The sequence below is a fragment of the Camelus dromedarius genome, chromosome 3 (genome assembly GCF_036321535.1).
Source record: "Camelus dromedarius isolate mCamDro1 chromosome 3, mCamDro1.pat, whole genome shotgun sequence".
In the NCBI taxonomy this organism is placed as follows: domain Eukaryota; kingdom Metazoa; phylum Chordata; class Mammalia; order Artiodactyla; family Camelidae; genus Camelus; species Camelus dromedarius.
The window spans coordinates 119,012,462-119,036,541 of record NC_087438.1 but is presented as its reverse complement, the minus strand read 5'-3'; the positions used below and the strand labels follow the sequence as shown (position 1 = coordinate 119,036,541).

The 24,080-nt window shown below is 40.4% G+C and overlaps 1 protein-coding gene across 1 annotated transcript in view; it reads right to left on the bottom strand.

Annotated features, from left to right (window-relative positions):
- Window positions 1–3,774: 3,774 nt before the first annotated feature.
- The window catches only part of LOC135321036 (anoctamin-6-like), a 49,106-nt gene continuing 28,800 nt past the window's right edge, over window positions 3,775–24,080 (bottom strand). The window contains exons 4-6 of the mRNA XM_064484597.1: window positions 18,238–18,334; window positions 11,521–11,644; window positions 3,775–4,911 (exon numbers count right to left, since the gene is read on the bottom strand). Coding sequence (XP_064340667.1) covers window positions 11,634–11,644; window positions 18,238–18,334 — 108 coding nt within the window. The 3' untranslated portion in view covers window positions 3,775–4,911; window positions 11,521–11,633. The remainder of the gene's footprint in view (window positions 4,912–11,520; window positions 11,645–18,237; window positions 18,335–24,080) is intronic.

Genomic DNA, 24,080 nt, shown 5'->3' with positions numbered 1-24,080 from the left:
TATGTAGTGTTGTTTCCCACTTAAATGAAACTGTGTTTTCTCAATAAGGTAGGTGACTGACGGGTTTCACACACACTTAACTCTCAGAATTGAGCATGTGGGGAGACGTTCGTTCATCTAGTATAAATGGAATTTGAAAGTGATGATCATGACCTGTGCTTGTAAAAAAACAGTTAAGGGAGCATTAATTTAGAGCCTTTATAGTTATGGCCATGAGACATTACAGAATTTCGTTTTCAGCAGTTGATTTCTTTTTTTTAAACTTCAGAAAACTTAAGTCTTTCCTGTAACTGGATATAGATAGTGAATATCTTAAAATCTTGAGCGACCGCTTCAAAGTAGATTAGTTACTTTGCTTTTGGTCTTTAACCTAAAGGAATATCCAGAAGTCCAGTGGCAGTTCGTAAGCAAGGGCATTATCCTTGCCTTTTCATTTTTTATGTGGAATAGGTATAACTGTATACTAGGTTACTGTGTTTATCTGAAGAGCTTCTTGAATATGTATATGTAAGTTATATTTTCAAAAATTATAATATTATGAAAATCAATTAACCTTGGAGATATATTTCATATATTTTATTCTTTAATAATATAGATTTAGATAGCCCTGTTTTATGTAATACTTATGAAAATAAGTTGGCTTTATATAAACCCTTTTTCGATAAATCATTTAAAAATTGGTTTTTTTATCATTTGCTTCTTAAAAATAAGATATTAATTGCACAATATGTATTTTCCTTCAAGTTCATCCTTTTTTCTCTATACTATCTTGAGTTGCTTAGATAATTTTTCCCGCAGTATTATTTATTTTAAACACTCAGTATGTGCTTCTGTCTGTTGCTTTATTAGAGAGCAAGAATTCATTATTATTTTTAATAAAATATACTTTCAGGAAACTATACTGGGATTCTTTCATTCACACAGTTAAGCAATGATACCTGTTTTGTTATATCAATTGTCTAAGCCTCTCAACTTCCAAAAGATTACATGGACAAAGTTTAAAACGTCATAAATGATTGACTAACCAAGTTTATTGTGTTCCTTGATTAAAAGTACAAATATGAGTCAGTCTTAAATTCGGATGTAAACGTCTTATAAATTACATGAGTCTTCTCCAAAATTCTTTAATTTGGGCTTTAAATCCTCCAGTAAAAAACTGGTTTGAAGAAGAAGAAAGTCGAGAATAGATTCAATCCAAATTCTATGGGAATAAACAAAGCTAAATGTTTCAGTCATTTTTTTGAAGCAGAATAGGTATGTTTTGTGCACCATATGATTTTAATAGTATTCATCTGAACATACGGTTTTGACACCATGAGACCACAAGCCAGCAAACAAGATCTCAGGCAAAGCAAGAAAAACAACTGAGGGGATTTTCTGCTGCAAAATTTCCCCTAACTAAAACTGTAATTGAGAACAAATCTGACGCCATATTGGATCTGTTCCTTCAGTTTGAAGCACTGTGCCCTGTTTTCCAGGCTTAATCTTGCTGGCTTTGCACCTTTTGTAAAACAACGTTGCCTTTAGCCTAAAACCTACAGGAAAGCCTATTCTCGGGGCTCTGACCTTTAAGGATGTTAGCACTTCTGCACTTATGCAGAGATGGCAAGTTGCAAAATAGAGAATAACCTTTGTTTTGTTGGAGGCTTACAGGGACACAATAGCCTGAGCCACATGGATGGCTGCAAGAACAAAGAATCCCGGCAGCAAGAAGTTTGCACAACCAACCACACCCCCTCCCCTTTTTAGTTCAAAAGGAGCCTTAATTCTGACTTGGGAAAGATGATTCTCCAGGACATTAGTCCCCCATCTTCTTGGTCTGCCAGCTTTCTGAATAAAGTTACTATTCCTTGCCCCAAAACCTTGTCTCCTGATTTATTTATTTATCACTGTTGTGCAGTGAGCAGAACAAGTTTGGCCTCAGTAACAGAACCAGCTTTGTCATTCCCTCTGATGTGAAATCTCTCTGGGTGTACAAGTGCTTGCCTGGTGGTGGTGGTGGCGGTGGTGGTGGTAGGCAAAAATATTTCACATCTCCTGATTTCAATAGGCTAAAATTTACTGCTATTTAAGTCAACTCTAGACTTTTACAGAATCACCTGCAGATGTGCTTCTGGGAGCTACAAAAATTCCAACAATGAAAATAATTCTATTGTCTCCAGACAAGATAATTTTCCTCAAAATTGAGCAGCTCTGAAACACACTTCAGGAGTACAGATAGATGCAGTGTTCTTCATTTCCCATGCTGTTCTGACACAATTTTCCACTTATATCAAAGTAAATTAAAATCAGTCTTCAATAGCAGATGCTCTGCCATGATACAACAATGTCAATTCCACTTATTTATTGAGCCAGAGCAGCTTTAGAATAAATGACTTTATACCAAACTCCTGCTTGATATCCTGTCTTCTCCATGGTGGCTAATTCCTTCTTCTTACTTCCTAAAAGTTCTCCTGTTATGGGAAGTTAGCCTTTACTGTACACATTCAATTGGGAAGGCACAAATTAAATATGTGAGGGGATGACATACATATTTAATTCTTACTTATACATAAATACAAGCACACAGGACCTGTGTCTTGGAAGATGTCACTTTCTAATGTGGGCAAAAGGATGGTCTATAGTTCAATCAATGATCTAAAAGCAGTTTTCTAGGATATAATAAAGCAGTGCTTGAGTTATAAGACAGAACAACTCCTGGATATGAAACAGTGGCACCAATCAGCGGGTGCACATGTGTGCATACACACGCCTATGCACACGGAGCAGCCTTGGAGACACTCCATCTGTGCTGATGGAGCAAAGCCATGCTGGGGAGATGAGGAAAAAGTGCCTAATACAATCAAACCAGGACACCTGAGTAATGGGTAATAGGAGTCAATTGAATTTTCTGGTTAGCTGAAGGCCAAACAAAAACACTTTTAGTTTCAAACGTCATTGTTAAAAACTTTCTTAAAGCACAGAAGCCTGTTTTCCTGCTTTGCTTAGTGTCACATGGCATATTAAACATGACAGATTCTTAGTTCTCTGACTGTGGAACGGGAAAGGCCTTGCTGTCATATTTCTGAACATTAGTCTATGTTTTGCAGCACAGTGGATACTAAAAATTGGGCAATTTGAGTGAATGGGAATGGAAATAACCTAGCAGTCATTGACTGTGTGTGATTTGCCAACTTTCTCCAAAAAGTAGGGGTAGCAAGCAAATCAGATAAATTGAGGGATCCTGGGGTGGGGAGTCAGGTGGGCTGACAGCTGGTGGTCCCAGGTAGCTTGTTTTACTGTGTAAAATTGTGACTATGATCCAGACAGTAACACACTGTCAAATTCTTGTGCCTGTAGCTTTGATACCTGGCCAAGTCTGTGAGCCAATTTTATCGATGGTGCATAATGAAGATAACTAACATTCCCTGAGGACCAGGTTGTGTGACTTCCATGCATTGACTCACTGAATTCCCTAAGAACCCTTTGTGGTACATAACAGTCTTAAAATCTGCAGCAGGGGATTATTCTTTTTGCAGATGATAAAATGAAACTCTGAACTGTTGAAGCCTGGCCCGAAATAATGCAGATGGGAAGACGCCGTGTTGGGAGCTAAGCTCGGGCCAGGCTACAGAACCTGAAGCTCCCAGCAAGTCCCCTCACCCAGGAACCTGGCCCACAGCCACTGCCTGGCCCTGTTCTATTTCTATGAGTGCTCATAGGAAAAAGCCAGGTACTCAGGGTCAATGCGACTTGATTAAGAAATTCAAACTGGGATAGCCTTTAGATGGGGACTGTAACCTGGGAGTGAAACTGGCAGTGAAGTAAGGGAGGAAACATCTCTGGTTGTAAGAATATTTCTAGGGAAGAAGGTTCCCTGATGGGCTGGCATGGGAATCGCTGTGGTTGTGAGCCCCGTGTTGCACTGTTGGGTTGTGGGCAGGGAAGGAGAGAGGCTGTTCATACTGGTCATAGTCAATACAGTTTGTAAACAGCTGAGTTCTGTTCCCTCACAGCTCAGACACATGCAGGACATGAGGATGCTTAGCTAATGACCAACAGTTGGTATCAAAGGCCAAGAGTGGGGTGGGGAGGAGAGATGGGGCCACCTTCTGGAAGAACCGCTGCCCCAGGGGACCAGGAAGGTAGTGAATGATTGGGGATGCACAAAGGGTTTCTATGGCCTCATCAGGTATTTCCTATTTTAAACTGATAGTCTGGAATATATGGTCAAATGCGGTGGAATGTCTGCTCTTATTTTAAGTTCTACAAACACTTAAACGGATAGATTTCTATCTCCATTATACATGCACTGCCGGGTGACCTTTATAGTCAATGTGAGGATCAAAAGAGTGAGTACTTATTAATGCTATTACCATGCTTCTACTGAATTAACACTTCAGCAACAGTATAACGGCCACGCTCCTTAACAACTGCCTCTGTAAGGGTCTTGTAAGTCACAAATAATAATTATAAAGAAAATATATTAAAAATAATAACAATTACAGTTACAACAACTATGTTGTTTATAACGATGATAGTGTTAGCATCTCCCTCTCATATTAAACATTACCCAACACTAGATTCCTTAGGAAACAACGCCAATGCATTTTTGGACTTTTCTAAGTCTTCACCCAATGAAGCCTTTTTATTCACATTGGTCCACCAAAGCCAGAATTGCTGTTCCTTGCATGGTGGGCTGCCATGCTGCGATGTTCTGGGCTTTTTCTGGCACAATGTGTCTATACTGGGTAGTCAAGGTTCCACGTACCCACTCTGATTTCCAATATATTGTTCTCCAGAGCCAACAGAGGGGCCACTGGAAAGAGGCCACATATACTGTGGTGAACCCAAACTGAATACCTGTTGAAGGAATGGACACAAAACATGGAGTGGTGGATGGATGGAAGGACAACATAAATTCTTTTACTCCTGTAAAGAGAGAGGGGAAAATGGTGAACTAAATCCCAAAGAGAAAAGACATTCATGGTAATAATAATGTACAACAGTGAAAGAATCCAAACAAAAGGCAAATATAAAATCTCTGGAAAGAAGACTCATTACAACCTGTTTCTTTCACATATATACCCTTAGTAGAAATAACATACTTAAAAATCTTCAACCAAACATAATTATTTGCTCATAATAAACTTGGGAATCTTGAAGCAAATTATTCACTCTCAGTGTTGAAATAATACAATCTTGGAAGATGATTTGTATTTGAGGATTAAAAAAAGAATATTGTGGATGTATCTAACAATTTAAATAGAAATAAGAAATGTACCTTTGGGAAAGCTATGCATAGAGAATGTTGGAGGAAATACACTGAATATAGGCAAGTGAGCAAGCTCCCTTGAGTCTGGGAAAGTGAGTGCAGCACATTCAGAGAGTCTATGAAGTTATTACAAGTCACAGAAAGGTATGCAATTAAAGTGTCTTCCTAAGCAAAATATTCTTCTTCAGGAATTTTTATCTTGATATTTCTATGGTCTGTGTGGTCACAGGAAGTCAAAGTTATGGTGGTGGCTTAGAAGTTCTTTTCTCTCTGTGTGTAATTTACAGGGCAATGCTACAAATGGGGCAGCAGAGATCTGTGGTAAGCTGTTCCATAGGGTGGGGGAGCGGTTAGAAATGATAAGGTCAGAGATCTAAAAGACTTTTAGACCCTCCCCTCCTAACTGGCAGACCTTTAAAGTAAACTAGCACAGGTATGTAACTAAGACAGTGGATGAGAGGCAAATTTATAGTCCCTTTAGTGTTACTGCTCAGTCAAGGGGTAGGGACCACTCTGGCCAGGAACGGCAAGACCGTGAATGGGGTGGATGGGTAGGAGGAGCTGACATTTGCTTCTGACCTGAGAGGCAGGCGTGTGTTGCAGAAAAGCCGACAGTGCTGGAAAGATGCAGTAGGTCCACAGCCCAAAAGGAGCTGTCATATTCAGGGAGGTCAGAGAGAAAGAACCAGAGTTAGTGACACCACAGGGTCAGCAGCGTGGCAGCATTGATGTCAGTATCTGTGTCCATAACCCACCTAACCCTACATGAGCTCATCTGCCTACGGGGGCAGGTAAGTAGCAGAAATGCTTGGAGTGGGTGCAGCCACTGGCAAATTGGCAAGTGGACATCCTAAGGAAACGCAATGCTCACCATCACCATATTGGAAATAGGGCCTCACAGTGTCAGATCTCCTTCTTATTCAAGAGAAGCCAGAAATTAAGAGTTTATTAGCAATCAACCCAGATCAAAACCCAGAAAAGATATCATTTTATAATGACAAAGCAGGCACATACTATTCAGAAATAAATTAATGAAAAATATTAAGAAGATTCTGATAAATGATTTAAAAAAAGAAAAAAAAAAGATGATTGAATGAACAGTAGAATGCACCACCCTCTTCAGTGGGCAGACTCAAATTTGGGGGACATAGAACATTTTTTCTCCAAAATAAATTTAGTATCTGAATGCAAATTTAGTTAATATTCCCAAATGGATTTAAGAAAAAAATCTGAAAAGTGATCCTAAATGTATTCCAGAAATATACCTATATATACAAATAAAGTAATGAGGAGGGATGTTTGAATTTGTAGTATTAGGGATATTCTGGAAAAGGATAAAACAGGACCAACTCTAGGAGGTATTAATCTATGTTCATGGAAACAGTATAGAAATAGTGCACTGAGAGTATGAATGAAATACATTACATTTCAAGAATAGACGTGGATATTTATGAGATTTTAGTAATATTATAAAACTGACACTTCAAATCAGTGGATTCAAGTTCTGCAGTAATTAGCTAAATCATTGGAAGGCCTGGTAGACTGTCCTCATTTATGACATTAAAATAAATTCCAGATAATTTTTTAATTAAAAAATAAAACACCAGAAATAACCCAACATGATTAAATGTGTTCAGATTTTCAAGCGAGAAGAACTTTCTAAAAAGCTTTTGGAACAAAGACCAAAAAGAGCAAAGGCCTAGCAACTCAGCAAGGCGAGAAACGCCCACTGTAAAACAAAACGAACCCTGGCCCAACCCTCTCTCACGGCCCTGTATTGCTCTCTGATATGTTCTACACTTTCTTCTTCCCTTTAAAGTCCAGTTTCTTGGAGAAGTACCTGCGCTGAAGACTCCTCAGGGCTCAGAGCCCTGCATCCCCCACGGCCCTCATCGCAGCACTGAGACAGGAGTTGTACTGCCGGTGGCTGCGTGTTTCAAACTAGTCAGCATTTTCAGCTCGTGTTTATTTGATTACCAGTTAGCTTTTGCCGTGGACAAATATTTTCCTCTCAGGGGGATGTTTTCCCCCCTTAATTTTTGTTTTATTAAATAAACTTAAAAAGCCCAGACAGAAAAGTTTGTGTGCACATATGCACACACACAGATACACACAGATCTGTTTTTTAAAGTCTACCTAAGTATAGTCCTCCTCCTCCTTTTCCCCAGGCTTGGCAATTAAAGGTGGGCTTTAGCTCTTTCTTTATTGCCCCACACACCCCCCCCCCTTTCTCACTATGCTCCTTTTAGTCAGTGTTCAAATCCCTCTTAAGCCAGGTTACAGCCTTCTCTGTGTTGCCTCAACTAGTTTCTCCCAACAGCTCTGCTATTCTTCTTTCTCTTGGTGGATTTCTCTTCTCCCATGTGCCATGTACATGGCCCTTTTCCCCAGGGCCTCGTCCTCAATCCTCCACTTGGCAGGAATGAATCGCCCCCACGGCCTCACCCACAGCTCCTCTGAGCTCCTGACTGTTGAATCCAGCTTAACAACGGGCATCACTCCTCAGATGTCTCATAGACATTTTGCAATCAAAATGCCACACACAGAACCATCTCCTCGAATGCATCTCCTCCCCTTACACTCCCACTGCAGATCCACTCTCCAGATGGGTCACTGGAAAGTCACCTCAGCAGCTCTGCAGCCCGCCGCCCCGGCCCTGTAGTCCCCTCTGCAGCAGTCACCACTTCTGCCACCCACGACTCTCTCCCTCTGCCCAGGGCCTCTCTGCAGGGGTGTGCCACTTGTCTGGATTACCTGGGGTGGCCCCCGAAATATCCTTTCCCCCCAAAATATGGGCCTCCCCCCAAAAATGTTATTATCCATTCTGCTGCCAGTATAACCAGATCTACTTTAACATAATCATTATACAATTCTCTTGCTTACATATATTCCAATATAGCCCTGTTTCTTTAAGGATACATTCAAGTCTAATCACACAAGACCCATCGTGACAGTGGCCTTGTGCACCTGATATTCCCACCTGTGGATACTTTGTTCTAACCCTACTTGTTGTTCTTCAGTCTGGCCAAGCCGCTTCATGCCGTGTACCCTTATATGTCTCTACCTCTCTGCATGAAGTGTCCACTCCCTCTACCACACATTAGAGAGCTAACTTCCTTTCACCTTTCAAAATTCAGTTCAAATATTCCCAGCTCTATGAAGTCCAATGTGTGTTCACCTGCTTAGGAATCCATCAACTACTCGCCAAGTCTCGCCTGCCCTGCGGAGTGCAGACACCAAGTCTTACCTGTCTTGGTCTCCTCAGCAGTTGATACAGTGTTTGGCATAGCAGGTGCTCAGTGTTTGTTGGATAGATAAATGAATGAATCAGTAAAGAGAGGAGAGGTCTACAATCCCCCCCAGTTACTCAGCTGCCATTTTGGAAAGTTCATTCTGTGGAGTTAAGGAAATGTCAGTGCAGGTGGTGGGCAGACAGAACAGAGGTGAGGGTGTGGGGGAGAAAGGCCTGGTCCTGGAGAGCGCAGGAGAGGCGTGGGTGGGAGAGCACTGGAGAGAGAGGGAATGGAGGGGGCGGGTGCAAGGAGATGTTGAAGAACAACTGATATTAACTGCAGTAAATTAAATGGAGAACATAATATATGAAGGGAAGATCAAGTTAACACAGCAAGGGTGGAAAAGGCAGTACCAGAGACGAAGAGCTCTCACTTCATCACTCACTGCATTTCACTTACGGCACCCGCCCTCTGGGAAGGCAGCGCCAAGTTCTTGAGAGACTGGTGTTTGTGCTGTGGGTGCTCTAAGTACAAAACGGTATCTTATGGCTTCCAGATTTTAAGACTGATAGATTATTTCTCTTATGTCCCGTGTCTGAGTTCTCAAACAGCAGGATCTTTTGCTTCTGGGGGTGAGCTATTGTGGTTAATAACTCAGGGTTACTCCAATAATCTCAAAGGACAGTGGGGAAATCACTAGAACAAATAAAAGAGAAATTTCACTCAGAAAAAAACATATGCCCTATAGAAACTTGTGGGGGCCTTGGGGACAATGTTACCGCCAACTCATCTAACAGTTGTATGTGAGTGCCTTGAAACTCCAAGCTCAAGTCACTTAAACACGTATGAGAACCAGGGTCCAGGCTGTGGTGCTTCAGACATGCACGGGAAGATGAAAAGCCTGACTATTGCCTCCGACAGGATCAGTCCAGCCGGGGAGCGCAATGGACACAGACATGATCACGCACCATCAAGACAAGAATCAACTGCAATTCATGCTTAGAGAGGAGAGCAGAAAATCTCTAAAAAGTTGAGGGTTTGCTGCCAAGGCTTGGCAAGAGCCCTTCCAGGCAGAAAAGCAGAGAAAGATACTTCTGGCGAAGGAGACTAGGGATGGTGGCAGGGTGCGAGGCCTAAAGAAGCAAGGGTGGAGGGCTCCAGGGTCATCTGTCAGAAGCTGTTCCCCTTCAGCGGCTAAGAGGCCTAACTAAAAAGGCAGGTGTGGTGTCATTAATGATCATGGGGAAAACTGGGAGGAGGAAACTGAGGTCAGGAGATCACCACCAAAGGCACTTTATTTGAGAGGAACAAAAATAATTCAAAAAGCACTTGGAAATCCTATCTCCCATGAACGAAAAGAACACAAAATAAGTTTCACTCCAGCGTTGAATACAGAATAACAGACTGCCTACTCTCAGAAATGGATTGAATTTTCTAATTCGTTAGGGATTATTTAGAGAATAGGAAAACGAATAAATCTGAACAATCTCTCTACAATAGCTGTTACTCCATCCTGTTATGTAGGGTAGAGTTAGGCTGAATTATTTAATTAGTATTTTAATGAGACTATAAATTTCTAAAAGTCCTATCAATTTCTCCCAAAAGCGTACAACTTTTCCTTTCAATGACCTTTATTTGACTTATCTAGAACAATAACTATTTTCCAAGGCTTTTTTCGTGTGTGTTAAAATACCAAATGATATGCTGCCCTCAGAATGTTGTTGTTATTATTAATGCTGATAATAGCCCCAATAAGAAATATTTACAATTATGACTCATTTTGGAATAACAGGTCATTGGATTAAAGTCCTTTTGAAAATAAGCAGAAAAAACGAACATAATTTCTACACCAGGGACAGGAGCTGCACCCTTAATCGAACCTGGTCACTAAGCACAACAAAAGCAAAGATGAAACTCAAATCAGACACCAGGCCACAAAGCATAGCTAACTGAAGATGACACAAAATGACCTTTCATTCACCGAGGGAATCAGATGCGTTTCTATGTATATTATATATTTTAAAAGCAATTATTATATATATAGCATGTAATTTAGGAAAAAGAAAACTCCCTCTTTCTGTAGACTTATAAACAAGAAGCCCAATGGGGTGTCTTGCAGACATGAACCGGCATGCATAAATGCAAAGCCTATTGACAAAAATACTTTCCTGTCTCCTAAGCTTAAAAAGAAAAAAGTAATTCAAGGCAGTGGTGAGCTCAAAGTTCTCAGATACAAAACGTGCACATCATCAGCCTTCTAGTAGATAAAAGTGCGCCATGCATAATAGAAAAGATGAAGTTTCCTATGGAAATCTATTTTGAGATGCAACAATTTAAAGGCAACCGAGAGCTCAAAACCAAGTTCAAACAAAGAGAAACAAAGGCCAAGCAAATTTACAGAAATGGACAAAGACATTGGAGAAGGAGGGGATCTGTGTTCTACCAATACTCCAGATCAGCAAATTCATCCTGATTTCAAGCCAGTGATGTGCCATGAGGTGACTCAAGGAACCAGGCTGAAACCATCGGCCAGAAGAAATAGGAAAAATGTCAAAGGCAGGTGTGAGGTGTGGAAGGCGTGACCCTGTGACCCTTGCTGCCATGAGGCAGGATGCTCTTGCGGGCTTTCTGCACAGGCTGGCGGGCTCACATGACTCTGTTTAGAAGGATATCAGCCAACAGCTGTGCCACACGGGCTGCAGCCCGTGCTGAGTCACATCTAGTAACGGTTCTGAGTTCATCCTTAGACGACATGACCAGAAGGATCTGAGAATCAATGATGGAGAATTACCTGAATGAGTATTCCATTTCATTCCTTGGCAGTAAACCTTCAGCTTTGTACAACATAAATATTGACAAAGATATACACAGGCAACCTATTTGAAATCCTGACTGCATAATTGCATCTAATTGAGAAAAGCGGGATCCGTTTCGGTATGCTAGGTCTTTGTTTGGCTCGGTAACCGATGCTTCTGAGACCCAAAGCATATTCTAGTATAACCGACAGCACAGAAATCCCCACTGATGACTTACTCATTTCAGGGTATTCATAAAATAACCCCAGTTTGCCCGTTGGATACAGATGGTTGTCCCATTCCCATCATGGGGTGGTCTGTTCTGCTCCCAAAACTGTGGCATCATTAGATTCATGACCCATCTGTCAAACAGATCAAATTATAAAGCAAGATATTATCAGACCAAGGTCATAAAAGTATTACTGACATTTCAAGCTGAACACATCATCTTCCCAAGAATTTAATTTCTTGTTTTCAGGATAAATTTCTTTTTATTGCTGCCTACCTACACTCAAGTATTGTGAAAACTAGTCCTGACTACGTACCTTGTGTTTACCAAAATTGTAACGACTACTACTACTTTATCTCCTACCTCCTTTTCAGGTGGGCACTTTAGCTTTTAGAAGATACCTACCCTCATTTGTTTTTTCCCCCATTTCTCTGCTATTATCCACCATGGCATTTCCAGTTTGTAAATTGTCAGAGAAAATAAGTAAAAGAAAGAAATACAGGGTCGGTGAGCTGGTGATAAGTGCTGCAGAGGAAAATAAAGGAGGTTGAGGAATGTGTGGTAGGGAGGAGTGTGGATGGGGCAAGTGACCTTTGAATAAGGCAAAGACGGAGGCAAAGGTGTGGGCAGAGGGAACAGTGATCACAGGCCTTGAGGTCCCTCACGCTGGACAGACAGCATGGAGGCTGGTGTGGGCCAGAGTGAATAGGAAATAAGTGGTGGTTTTGGGGGGTGGAGCCTTAGAGGCTGCCGTGAGGATGTTCATTTTTCCCTCTGAAGGAATTGTGGAACCATGGAGGATCACTGAGCAGAAAAGTGATACTCTACCATTGGATCGAACAGGTCCAAGACCCTAATTTCAGCTGAACAAATCAAGGGCCAAAGAAGTGACATGCCACCTCAAATTCAGTGCAGAGCTTGAAAGAAACAGCCTCGACTCGCAGCCCAGTGCTCTGCACCCTTCTGGATGTTGTCCCACAGAGCTGTCTCTAAGGTTAAATTTTTTCCTCACTCAGAGGCTTGTGGGACAACTGAATGCTTCCCCCTTTTTCAAATGGCAATTTGTCCTGAAAGGAATTCGGAGTTGGCAGTGAAACAAGGCATGGACCTGTAGACTACAGAGCTGTTGTTCCTGAAAGCAACAGCTGGCGCGTGGTTTACTCGTGGAGTTCAGCAGAAGAGACAGAGCAACAACAGACAACTTAGCATCTGGCGGAGCTTCGGCTGACTGCACTGCACGTTTGGATGGATTTCAAATTTGGACAGTGAGGCGTCTTCACACGTAAGGCAGGTGTATACATCATACATGCCCACACCTCTGTATGCACACACACGTGGACACACACAGAGTATATGATGTGACTTGTAAAGAGCTTCCCCTGCTAGGTTTCCCACTGCCTCTGATCTCAGCGTTAACCTTTCCCTGGCCATGCTCCCAGGGTTGCTACGAGATTTCTTTGCAATGGAACATGCCCTTCGCTTCACAAACTTTCCCCAATTCTTTCAATGACATTAGGGGAAGAGCAGGGAGCTCTGTGAAGTGGTGGGGATATGGACTCGAGATACCCCTGAATCTGAATCCACACTTCATGGCTTATTTGTTATTTAACTTTATTTACATTCAAAATGCAATTGTTGCAGATCTCAGAAGTTGATTTACACTCACTGCTGTGGCAGAATGTTGCGGTCAGTAGACCCACCACTGGATCCTCTTATTCAACACGTCCTTCCAATAATTCAGATATTACTGTATCACAAAATGCCCATTTCTATATTTTGATACCTGCTTTTCAGTATAATTATCTTCCTTCTTTATTCTCTAAATCTTATGATTTTTAAACATTTTTCTGAGAAGTGTTCTACAGGCACTTTACATATGATAAGTTGATAAAGAGATCCTGGAGCTCAAAACCACATTTAAATCCTGAGATAAACTCAACTGTGCCGTATACATGGATAGGTTTAGTCTGCTTCCTTTGTTACTTTGTTTAGTAATTTTTGTTTCAAACAAGATCCTACTGTATAGCACAGGGAACTACATTCAATAACTTTTAATAGCCTATAGTGGAAAAGTATATGACAAGGAATATATATATATATATATATGTATGTATATGTGAATCACTATGCTGTATACCAAGAATTAACACAATATTTTACACCAACTATACTTTCAACAAAAAATGTTGAAATAAAATTGGGAGGTGAAACTTCGACTGCCCAGGCTGCTGTCAAGATGAAACGATTCAAAGCAGGCCAGGTATTAGCAAACCCCCTAACACATCAAAACCCCATATGGGATCTTCTTTTTGAGCAACACAGGCTAACCAGCTGCGGTCACCTGTAAATAAGGTTGAAGTCACTTAGACCCTTGGCTTGGGAACGCCGTGGCCACCGGGGTGGCGGTCACTGCAGCACCTACGAGAATGACGGGGACAGCCTGCTCCTGACGCCGCTCCCCAGGCCGCAGCCCGGAGCACTGCAGTCAGGTCTGAGGTCTGGCCGGGAGCGCACAGCTCCACAGCCACTCGGAGCCCTGCGGTGCGGGTGGAGCTGGGACCGCGCTCGTCCATCACCTTTCCAGGCACCCAGACTCGGGATTCCCCTGGGGGAATTTTTCTCTGCCTCATAATTCCTGTCTCAGCCTCTTGTGGAATGCGGTCCATGCCCAACGGAAGCAGGGCTTTAACCCTCCGGGACCCAAATCCATCACGGTTTGGATCCAGGGTGTAACTTCCATGTTAACTCACCTGGTGCTCCCTTCTTGTGCTGAACTGCCCTCCCCCGTCGATGACATTAGGTCATATTAGAAGTCCCGACTTGCTTGTCCTTAGCTAAGACTCTGAGCCTCTTGCTCAGTCTTCCTGACTGGAACCACTCTTCTGTGGCAGAAAAGCTTGGGCTGTCGGCAACCTATCATTGTCCTCGGTCTTTTGGGTTTTCTGTTGGTTTATGGTTCTCATGCAGGGATACCAATTTGCACATGAGAAACACCTGTAGACATTTTAAAAAATACAGACACTGGATCCTCCCCACTCTCCAGCCAAGGCTGGAAGCTTTCTCCCTCTAGCAGGGGTTACACAATAATTTGCTTGGGAATTGACCACACATATTGGCATAATCATGGTAAATTGCCCTTTACTCAGTGCTTCCCACGTGGCATTTTCTACTTCATGTTGTCTTTGTACGTTCATTATCACATTTAATCCCTGAATTATAGATAATCACCTTTTCTTTTGAGGACACTCCTACTTGCTAATCTTGAATACAAGTATCTTTGATTCTCTTAATCTATTTCATTCCTGAGTTTCCTGTTCCTGGATTTAAAGAGTGAATTATGGACACATGTATTTAAGATTCTCTTAATATATCTATCTGACTCATCCTCTAACCAAATCATATCTGGAGAAGAGAGATTTTCTCTTTTAAATATTTGCATTGTCTTACTATATAGTAGTGCGTACACACGGTGGAAAATGTAGAAAGCATATAAAGTAAGAAAATTACAGCCATATATTATCTAAACACCAAAGGACAGTGCTATGTCATGTTGGGCATTTAAACATTTTTCTTAATATTTTATCATAAAATTTCCCTAGGGCAAGTTACTTAACCCTGGAATTGTACTAGACTTTTGTCAAGTACAGAATAACATTCCCAGAAATGACCCCAACATCAAAATAGTACGTGAGGCTGGGAAGGCCATAGGGCACTCAGCTTATTCTCTGAGTCCTACAAAGAATGCTGTTAATTCACTGATGTTACTCATTCGATGCCTGTGAGTCACTCACTCACTCAGCTGGCTCGGACTGAGACCTACTTTATACCAAGTGCCGATCCAAGTGCTGGGGAGACCCCAGAGAGAGCCTGGATCACGGCATCACTGTCCTTCTTCATTTGCTCCCAGAATCCTACTCAACAAACCCACATGGGATTGGGGGGTGGAGGCAGGTGAGATATGGTAAAATTCATTTCATTATGTTCCTTTAGACATATTTAAATAGCATGAAAATAGTCACTAACTTTGATAAGTTTTCTTTTCCCTTCCTATGTATTTTTGAGGATGGGTATAGTTTTGGGGCAGCAAGAGTAATTGATAGATCTTTAGTATGTTAGGATTTTATATGAAAAATTAAGAAGGAAACTGGCACCTTATACAAAGAGAAGAGGCAGTGAGGAAAACACAAGCCACCCTCAAACTTGGCTACAATTCAGAATTTCTGGTATTCAAAAAAGGGAAACATAATTCAAAATATTTTCCCTAAATATTTTAGCCCAGAGTAGAAATACATGTAGGCAAAGTTCAGCTCACTGGAACCTACAACAATGTGCTTACTTAAGCGAAGGTATAAACAGACCACAGATACTATAATGCATCCTTTACTTTAAACTAGTTAATGTGAGCAAGTTTCATTTCACATGAATTGCTCAGTACCAATTTAGGAAATATATCCTTCTTGATTGGTAAAAATAGCTCACTGATAACCAGATTCAACAAAATTTAGTGTTAAATAATTAACCTATTTCCTTCAGGAAATGCTTTTGAGTAATCTGAGTTAAGTATTTCCTCTATCTGATCTATTTCTTTTCACAGAGAAAAGTAGTATTATTTGCACATGAGCTACTTTTACTCCTCTGGAGAAATCTGACTGTGAGCTCAGGGTAAGAGTTGTCTACTGCACAGTAGGGAAAAAAAAGATTCATTTCACAGCAAAGATCAGAATCTTTTTTTTGAGGGGCATGGTGAGCTGGGGGACAAGGGAAATGCCTTTGTTTAGAGACAGACCACAGTAATCCATCCTGAAGCTGAAAGATGAAGACCTTGTGAAGAAATGTGGAAGGACACACTGACACACAAATGTGTTCACTCTGCAAAAACAGAAAGAAGGAAAGAAAAAATAATTTAACTGCCCTATAAAGAGAATGGACAGAAAATTGGTAATAAGGGAGAGTGAAGGAAAGTTAGGGAAGGGAGGAGAAACAGTGAAAGGGAACTTGGATGCGGTGGGCAGAGTAGCAGGTTTCTGGAGCTTACAATGAAGGATGATAAGAAAAAAAGTAAAGTTTTAAAAAAGTTACAAAGTTTAAAATAGTTTAAAATTAAAAAATGAAGTTAAAAAATAAGTTTTTTATAGTGACATGGAAGATTGTAAAATGATGGAGGTTTTTATTTCAAAATTCAAGTTGTTTGAGTTTCTCCTCCATGCTCCAAACAACAGTAAGAATTGCTTGTGTAATTGGTTTTGGGGGACACCACAGAGAGTGGTGAGCAATGCAGTTAGGTTGGCCAGGAGCAGAATGATTTTGTGGAAGGCAAGACAGAAGAGAGATCAACAGTTTCATGAGGACAGAAACTCAAAGCCAGAAATTATCTTAAAAAGCTTAGTGTGGTGGGCAGAAAAATGTTCCCCCCCAATATGTCTATGTCCTTATCACCAGAAAATAGGAAGAGGTCAGTTTCCCTTGCAAAGGGGGTCTATGATTTCAGATGCGGTTAACGTTGCTAACCAGCCTTCTCTAAGAGAGACGAGCTGGATTATAGAGGTGAGCCCATTGTAATCACCAGGGTCATTAAAGTAGGAAGAGGGAGACAGAAGAGGGGAGAGAGGAGAGGAGATTTGACCACAGGATCAGAGTCAGAGGCAAACAACCATGCTGACCTTGAGAGAAGGAAAAGAGGTCACAGGCCAAGAGACGTAGGTGGCCTCTGGAAGCCAGAAAAGTCAAAGATACAGTTTCCCCTGAGGCCTTCAGAAACAGCCGTGCCAATATTTTGACTTCAGCAGGCTCCTGCGTTCAAGAACCCTACAAGGTTAAATTTGTATTATTTAGTGGAGACTATTTCTTTTTTCTTCCTACTACCATGTCATTTGGGGATACTTGTTACAACAGAAAGTGAATACACTAAGCTCCTTGAAATGTTCAGAAATTGCAGATAACACTGGAATGTCCACTTTGATATGGGATAGGGCTTATGTGAAAATCCAAAGGACAGTGTGACCTTTGCTAACATCTGCTTTTCTCATTTTTAGGAAGAGAACAGTAAGTCAAAACCTCTGTAGTTATTATTTTAGACAAGTGTCTCTTAAAACATTATGTAGCCCTGTGCCTTAGGACACCAAGAGAGTCTCTGTTCTTAGAAGAACATGAATTCCATGAGATAGGGTCTTACATCTGAGTCCCACAGTGGTCTCTTATTGGCAATGAGAACTTGGGCAAATCATTTACCTTCTTTAAGCCACAGGATCTTCATTTGAAAAGGAAGATAAGAATAAGGATTTTTTGGGTGATTAAATTGTACACACACACACACATATATGTACAACATTTAATACAGTGACTAACACATACTAGGCACTCAACAAATTCCTGTTATGGATTTTTAAATGCATGTATAAAAGGAGGAGAAAGTTGCGGGAAGTTGTGGGAAAACTTAGTTCATGGCCCCAAAAAGGGCCATCTCTCAACGGGCTCTGATCAGTCAGTCCCCAGTGATGGGCTAATAAGCAGAAACTATAGCACTTGAGGATTTAATTTAAACATAAAAAGGAAGGAATTTAAACATAATTATTAAACAGGAGGTATGTTTACACTGTTGGCTGGATCATCTTATCTGGAGAGCTTTAATAAGCAGAGAGTCTCCCCTGTTTTAGAGATGTTCATGCAGGAAAATTACTTGGATGGGTGGGCCGTTCTCACCCCAAGATCACATGACTTAGTACTCACGGAAGTAACACCTCTGTATGTTATTCCAGATGGACTGTCCTCCCATGATTATTGTCAGCTGCATCATCAGTTCAAGGAGACAGCCACCTGGGTCACACTGGAATATTAGAAAGAAAATCTCATTTAAATTTTAGATAGCTCTAACATGAAATAAAGTCATTATTTTATGCCTAAAAAAATCTAAGGAACAGAGAGTAAAGACACTCTTCATTGGGCAACTAAGAGAAAACATGAAACAGGTTAGACTGTCCGAACACAAAGCTGTATTCACACGTCTTCATTTCTGTATTTTCACAGCCAATACACCAGATCTCCAGGATAAGTCACAAATCTGCCCTTAAAGAATGTGATGTAGAAACACGAGGAGTAGTATTTGACAAACTGGAAGAAGAACACCTTCATGGCTAGGTTGTTCCCACAGTCAGTCTGGTCCTTGGGATCTCTGCAGCTAGAATAAAGAAAAGTTAAGTCTGTAAAACTGTGAACAGCTTTGAGACCATAATCAAAGCCACGGACACATGAGTTAACAAGCTAAATATGTATATATATATATATACACAATTCACACTTTTTTCATATAAGCTGTTTTGAATTCCTTAAAATAGCTACTATGTTAATTCCAACTGTACACACTGTTGTAAGAGTTTCTCCCACTATGAATGCAATATCACACAAGGCAAAAAAAAAACAAAATCACCCGTTCCTTAAAATTTATAAGCACAACAGTTTCCAATGGGCAAGAACTGTCCTCTGTCAGGTGTAAGTTGAAAGAAAGCTACTTCTAAACATCCTGCTAAGAGAAATTCTCTTGTCTCCCTGAACGGCAGGAAGGTAGGACTATTGAAGAAAACAAACAAAACACGGGGCAACTTGCTAGAAGCATTTGGGGAACATAAAACATCCTCCTAGTTCAAAATTTGAATTGGTCTTAGTGTTTTCAGAAGATGACCACTGAGCAGACAACTGGGAGAACGACCCAGGCACATGCAGTGTGTGGGAAGCAGTTAACTAGGGCCCCTAAGCCGCTGGCTGGGATACAAGCCAGAGAGAAGAAACATTTGTTATAGAAGCCACAGCTGATGAGAATGGAGCTACACTAACAGGAACAGCATGGGGGGAGGACACATGACAGTGTGATTACTTGTCCTCTCCGTAACGCACAAGCAAATCTGCCACTGGAACCACGACCATCTTCCACTTATTTGCAATAGAGAGACTATTTACTTTCAACAATAGGGTACATGATCTAATGTAATTGAAATTATTATTAAGCACTGACATATTTACACAGAGCTTGGACATTCTAAAGCTTTCTTTGTCCCTTTTACTAATGCATAGCTGCAGCTAATTCACTTCTCATAAAAGCTAGAGAAAATACGTTTACACTTGAAGTTTTCTAAAGACTGTAATGTACTGGAATTGAAGTGCCTAAAAGATAAAGTCTCTGTTTTGACCTGGTTCTAAAACTGGTGTAGAAATGACCTCAGCTGCAGAAGGAGCTTAACAGACTCAGTCATCTTGATTGCCACTTTCTCATATATGGCGTTCAGGGTCACGATGATGTTAAAACTGATGAGGGAAGCAGTGATGGGCGTGGCCCACCTGCAGTCAGGTACTTCTGGATTGGGTCTCTTCCATTCAGGTTCTTGGGAAGTTCTGCTGAAAATACAATGAACACTGAAAGTCCGTAGACAATGATCCCAATAACTGAAGCAATGGTCAACAGGACCTGACAACCCAAAAGCCCAGCAGCATAAGGCTCACTAATGATCATATTTTTACACAGAAAACTTGCCCCCAATCTACGCTTAAACAGACAACATGCACGTGCTGTAAACCTCACATAAACCTGAGAAGTGATGTAAATCGCATGTAAATGCCACAAGAGACGTGAATATCCGGCATGTTAAAATTTAGGGGAGGAGGAATGAAGGATGTCAAAAAGAATGAGTGCATCCACTAATGTAACATGCTGACAGCAGGAGCAGCTGTGTGCAGGGCATAAGGAATATATGGGAACTCCACTTTCTGTGAATTTTTCTGTAAACCTAAAACTGCACTAAAGAAGGAAGCCTGTTAAGTATATCTTTAAATGGCTGAAAATGGAGTAACTGGTGGCATGTTCTTTTGGAGACAAGTCTGTGATAGCAGAACCAATGAAAGTATCCCTTCTACATCTATAGAATTATTTAGGTTATGAACTAGTTGTAACCCATGAAGGGGATATGCTTCCTTTCAAGGGAGAACCTATCACTGATTCAGGGGTCAGCAGGTGCTAGCTGTCATCTTCATTCTTAATAGGACAAGTGAAGCTGTGGACATGCCCTGAGGGAAATAGTGGAAGTGACTGCAGGTCTCTGCTGATGAAAGCTTCACATGCTTTTCATACTCCTTGAGATCTTAAAATGGCAGGTACTCCTACTCCCTGCATTTGCACAAGATTCATGTCCCTGATCCATTGTAGTTCTGACTGTGTGGACTCAAGGGCAACGGGAGTGTCTGAAGCATAATTTGCACGTGGCTGGTAAGGCTTCAGTTCCTCACTAGGCAGGTATTTTTCTGCCCACTGAAGAATGCACATTAAAGGTACCATTTTTAAACTGTTTTCCTTCCATCTACCTTCTTGGTCATAGTCCAGAAGCATGTACTCAGGGTCCCTGGCTGCTCCTGATGGCTGCCCCAGAGAGAAAGCTACAAAGAATGTGAATTTCAAGACTAGGTGAACCACATCATGTTATTTACAGTAACAGCGGGAGGCTGGCTTGCACCTGCAGGGGAGAGCAGATGGAGTGTTTACAAGCCCCTCCTGGAGCCACACTCCTGCATCTGGATCCCAGCTCCGATGCTACCTGTGGGGCCTTGTGCAAATTTCTTAACTTCTAGGGGCTTCAATCTCCTCACCCATATAATGGGGGGATAATAATAGCAATTTATAGGACTATTGTGATGAGTCAATGATTTACTAATTGTGAAAACAATTAGAACATTAACCACAGGCATGTGAAAAACTATACCTAAGTATTAGCTATGAATATGGTGACCAAAGTCTTAAAAAGGTGTTTTTCTTAGTTTTTAAGCCATCACTTTGTAGAGAAAGCATTTTATTTTCTCCTCTACTCTCTTTCATCATCCTTTTCTTCACAGTAAGTCTTCATGATTGTGAAAGGAATAACTTTTTGGTGTGTGTGTGATTAAATGTGAAAATTAGTTAAGGCTGTGAAAAATGTATTATACAAGGTATATTAAGCCTTCCTCTCTTGTACAGCACATATAGGCTATTTAAATACTATGCATTTTTAAAAAGTCTGCATAATAATTTTTTAATTATGTATTAAGTAAACTTAATAGTTAAGATTCTTTAAATGCTTACTATTGCTTCAGCACACATCTATTTTTCTAAATCCTCACAATCACCCTGTTGGGAAGGTAATATTATATCTCTTTTACAGATGAGGAAATAGAGCCACATGGAGATGATGCAATTTGCCCCAAATGAAGCAACTATTAAGTGAAAGAACTGAAATACTCAAAGAGCCCAAAGACACACTAACTGTAGAGCACTGTCTACTACATGGTCTGTGAAATTAATTGTAATTCATTTCAGAACTTTTACAAACTTGACACATTTCCATTTTTCTTCCAAGCACTTAATGGGTTCAATATTTCTTATGAAACAGGAAAGCTTTCCATTCTCCTTCCTCAAGTTTCTTCTTATTTATCATCTTTTCTGATCATAATTTTAACATTTGCTCATTAAAGATAATTTGAAAGTACTCAGTACTGGACAGAACTGTTGTCCTGGATCTGTCCCCAGTCTTAGAAGAGGGCCCAGAATTTGCTTTAGGATAAATAACCTCCCTTTTGTTTTTAGTCCTGTGATTTAAGCTCGATTAACCAACTCTTTCTGAAGCACCAGAGGTAGATCTCAGTTGGTTTAAGACAAATAATACCCCTCATTGTATTGGCCTCACACATGATTGGAGAATTGGCAAATAACCCAGTAAGAGCCACTATTATGTGAGGAGATACGTGCTTGTGCCCATGTGAATGATAAGCTTCCTCTATCAAGAGAGGAAGCTGCCAAAGAGACCTCTCTTGGTTTGGATGGATGATCTGGGATGCTGAGTGCCTAGAAGCAGCATGCTGAGACATCATTGGACACAGAATGAAGACAGGACAAGACCAGCCCTTGACATCATCTGGGCTAGAGTATCTCTCCTTGACTGAAGCCAGACCTCAGATCTGAGGTTTTCATTTACAGGAACCAATAAATCCCATGCATCCCCAATTTTGGGTGTTGTTTAAACACATTGGAAATTGATTTTGTCACCTACAATGAAAGGACTCCAACTCTGAAAATGAATAAAAAATAAAATAAGGAAAATGCTTCTACCTATAGACATAATTCCTTCAGAAGTGTACATTGTTTGTATATTACAAATCATTTTATATATTAATTTTATTCTCAAGCCTATCGTAAGTGTAACACTTTGACATGTCATAAAATATTTTCATGGACACACTTTTTCATGGCTGCAAACTATTCTACTTTGTGAACGTTTGGAAGAATATTTTGGCTGAGATTTTATATATATATATATATATATATATATACATATAAAAATATGTCTGTGACTTGCATCCGTACTTACTTTTCCCTGCCATTTTGAAATACTTCCTGATTAAAAGTTTTTCGAAGCTGAATTAGTTGATTAAAACATAGGAATATTTTTGACTCTTGATATCAACTGCCAGACTGCTTTCTAAGAAAGCTTTAGGAGTACACCAGAAATTAACACAGCATTGTAAATCAACCATACTTCACAAAAAATATCCAGTAACCTAGGCATGGGATTGGTGATCACTGGCATTTCATCCTCATAAACAGAGCTGTGTCACTTGAGAGGTGGAAAACTACTTCATTTTGATGTGCACTGAGTGAATTACCATTGGAGTGTGACATCTATTTTTCTTTGTGAATGTGTGTTCCTTTTCTCTGCCTTCTATGCTCCTGAGATTTTTTGATGTTACCTTTGAAGTGATCTGAACTCTCTATGTATTGAAGGAATTAGCCCCTTGTTGGATTTGTAAACAAATAACATCCTCTGGTGATTTGTTTAAAATTAGGATGCTTCTGATGCATGGAAATCTTTGTATACTTTCCTCAGAAACTTACTGTTCATCTAGAGTTTGTGTAAACATCCATATTTATTTCTAGTTTTTTTCTAATTGTGTTACTTTTTAAATGTTTCTGGAATTTATCACAATATATGGTTCACTGTATGATTTCAATCTTTTCTTTTCCCCCCAAGTAGCTAACGAGTGTTCCATTCACTGAATAACCTTTATTTATCTCCCTGATTTGTAATGCCTTCCATCTCTTATATTAAATTATTATTGATATCAGAGCCCATATCTGGACTTCCTGTCCTATTTTCTAATCTGGCTATTCTTGAACTACTAAAAGTCTCATTATCTTATTAATTATTATATTACTAATATGATTTTATTCACAATAAACCCCAAATCAATTTTATAACTTCTGATATTTTGGAGATATGATCTTTTAATCTAGAATCATGTGATTAAAGCATCTTTTATATCTTTCAGTAGTTTTTACTTTTATTTTTTGATAGTTCCTTCTATCCTTTTCTTAGGTTATTCTTAGACATTTTACCTTGGTTGTTACTCTTGGAAAATTTTAGAAATCTTAATGCCTCCATCTGGTCTCTTAATCAGACCCTGGAGAATCCTAAACCACTGATCTGATTTGAACAAAAGAGGTGAAAAGAATAGGGGGAAGCACTGTGAGCAGAAGAGACTGTGGAACCTCCAGAGTGGCG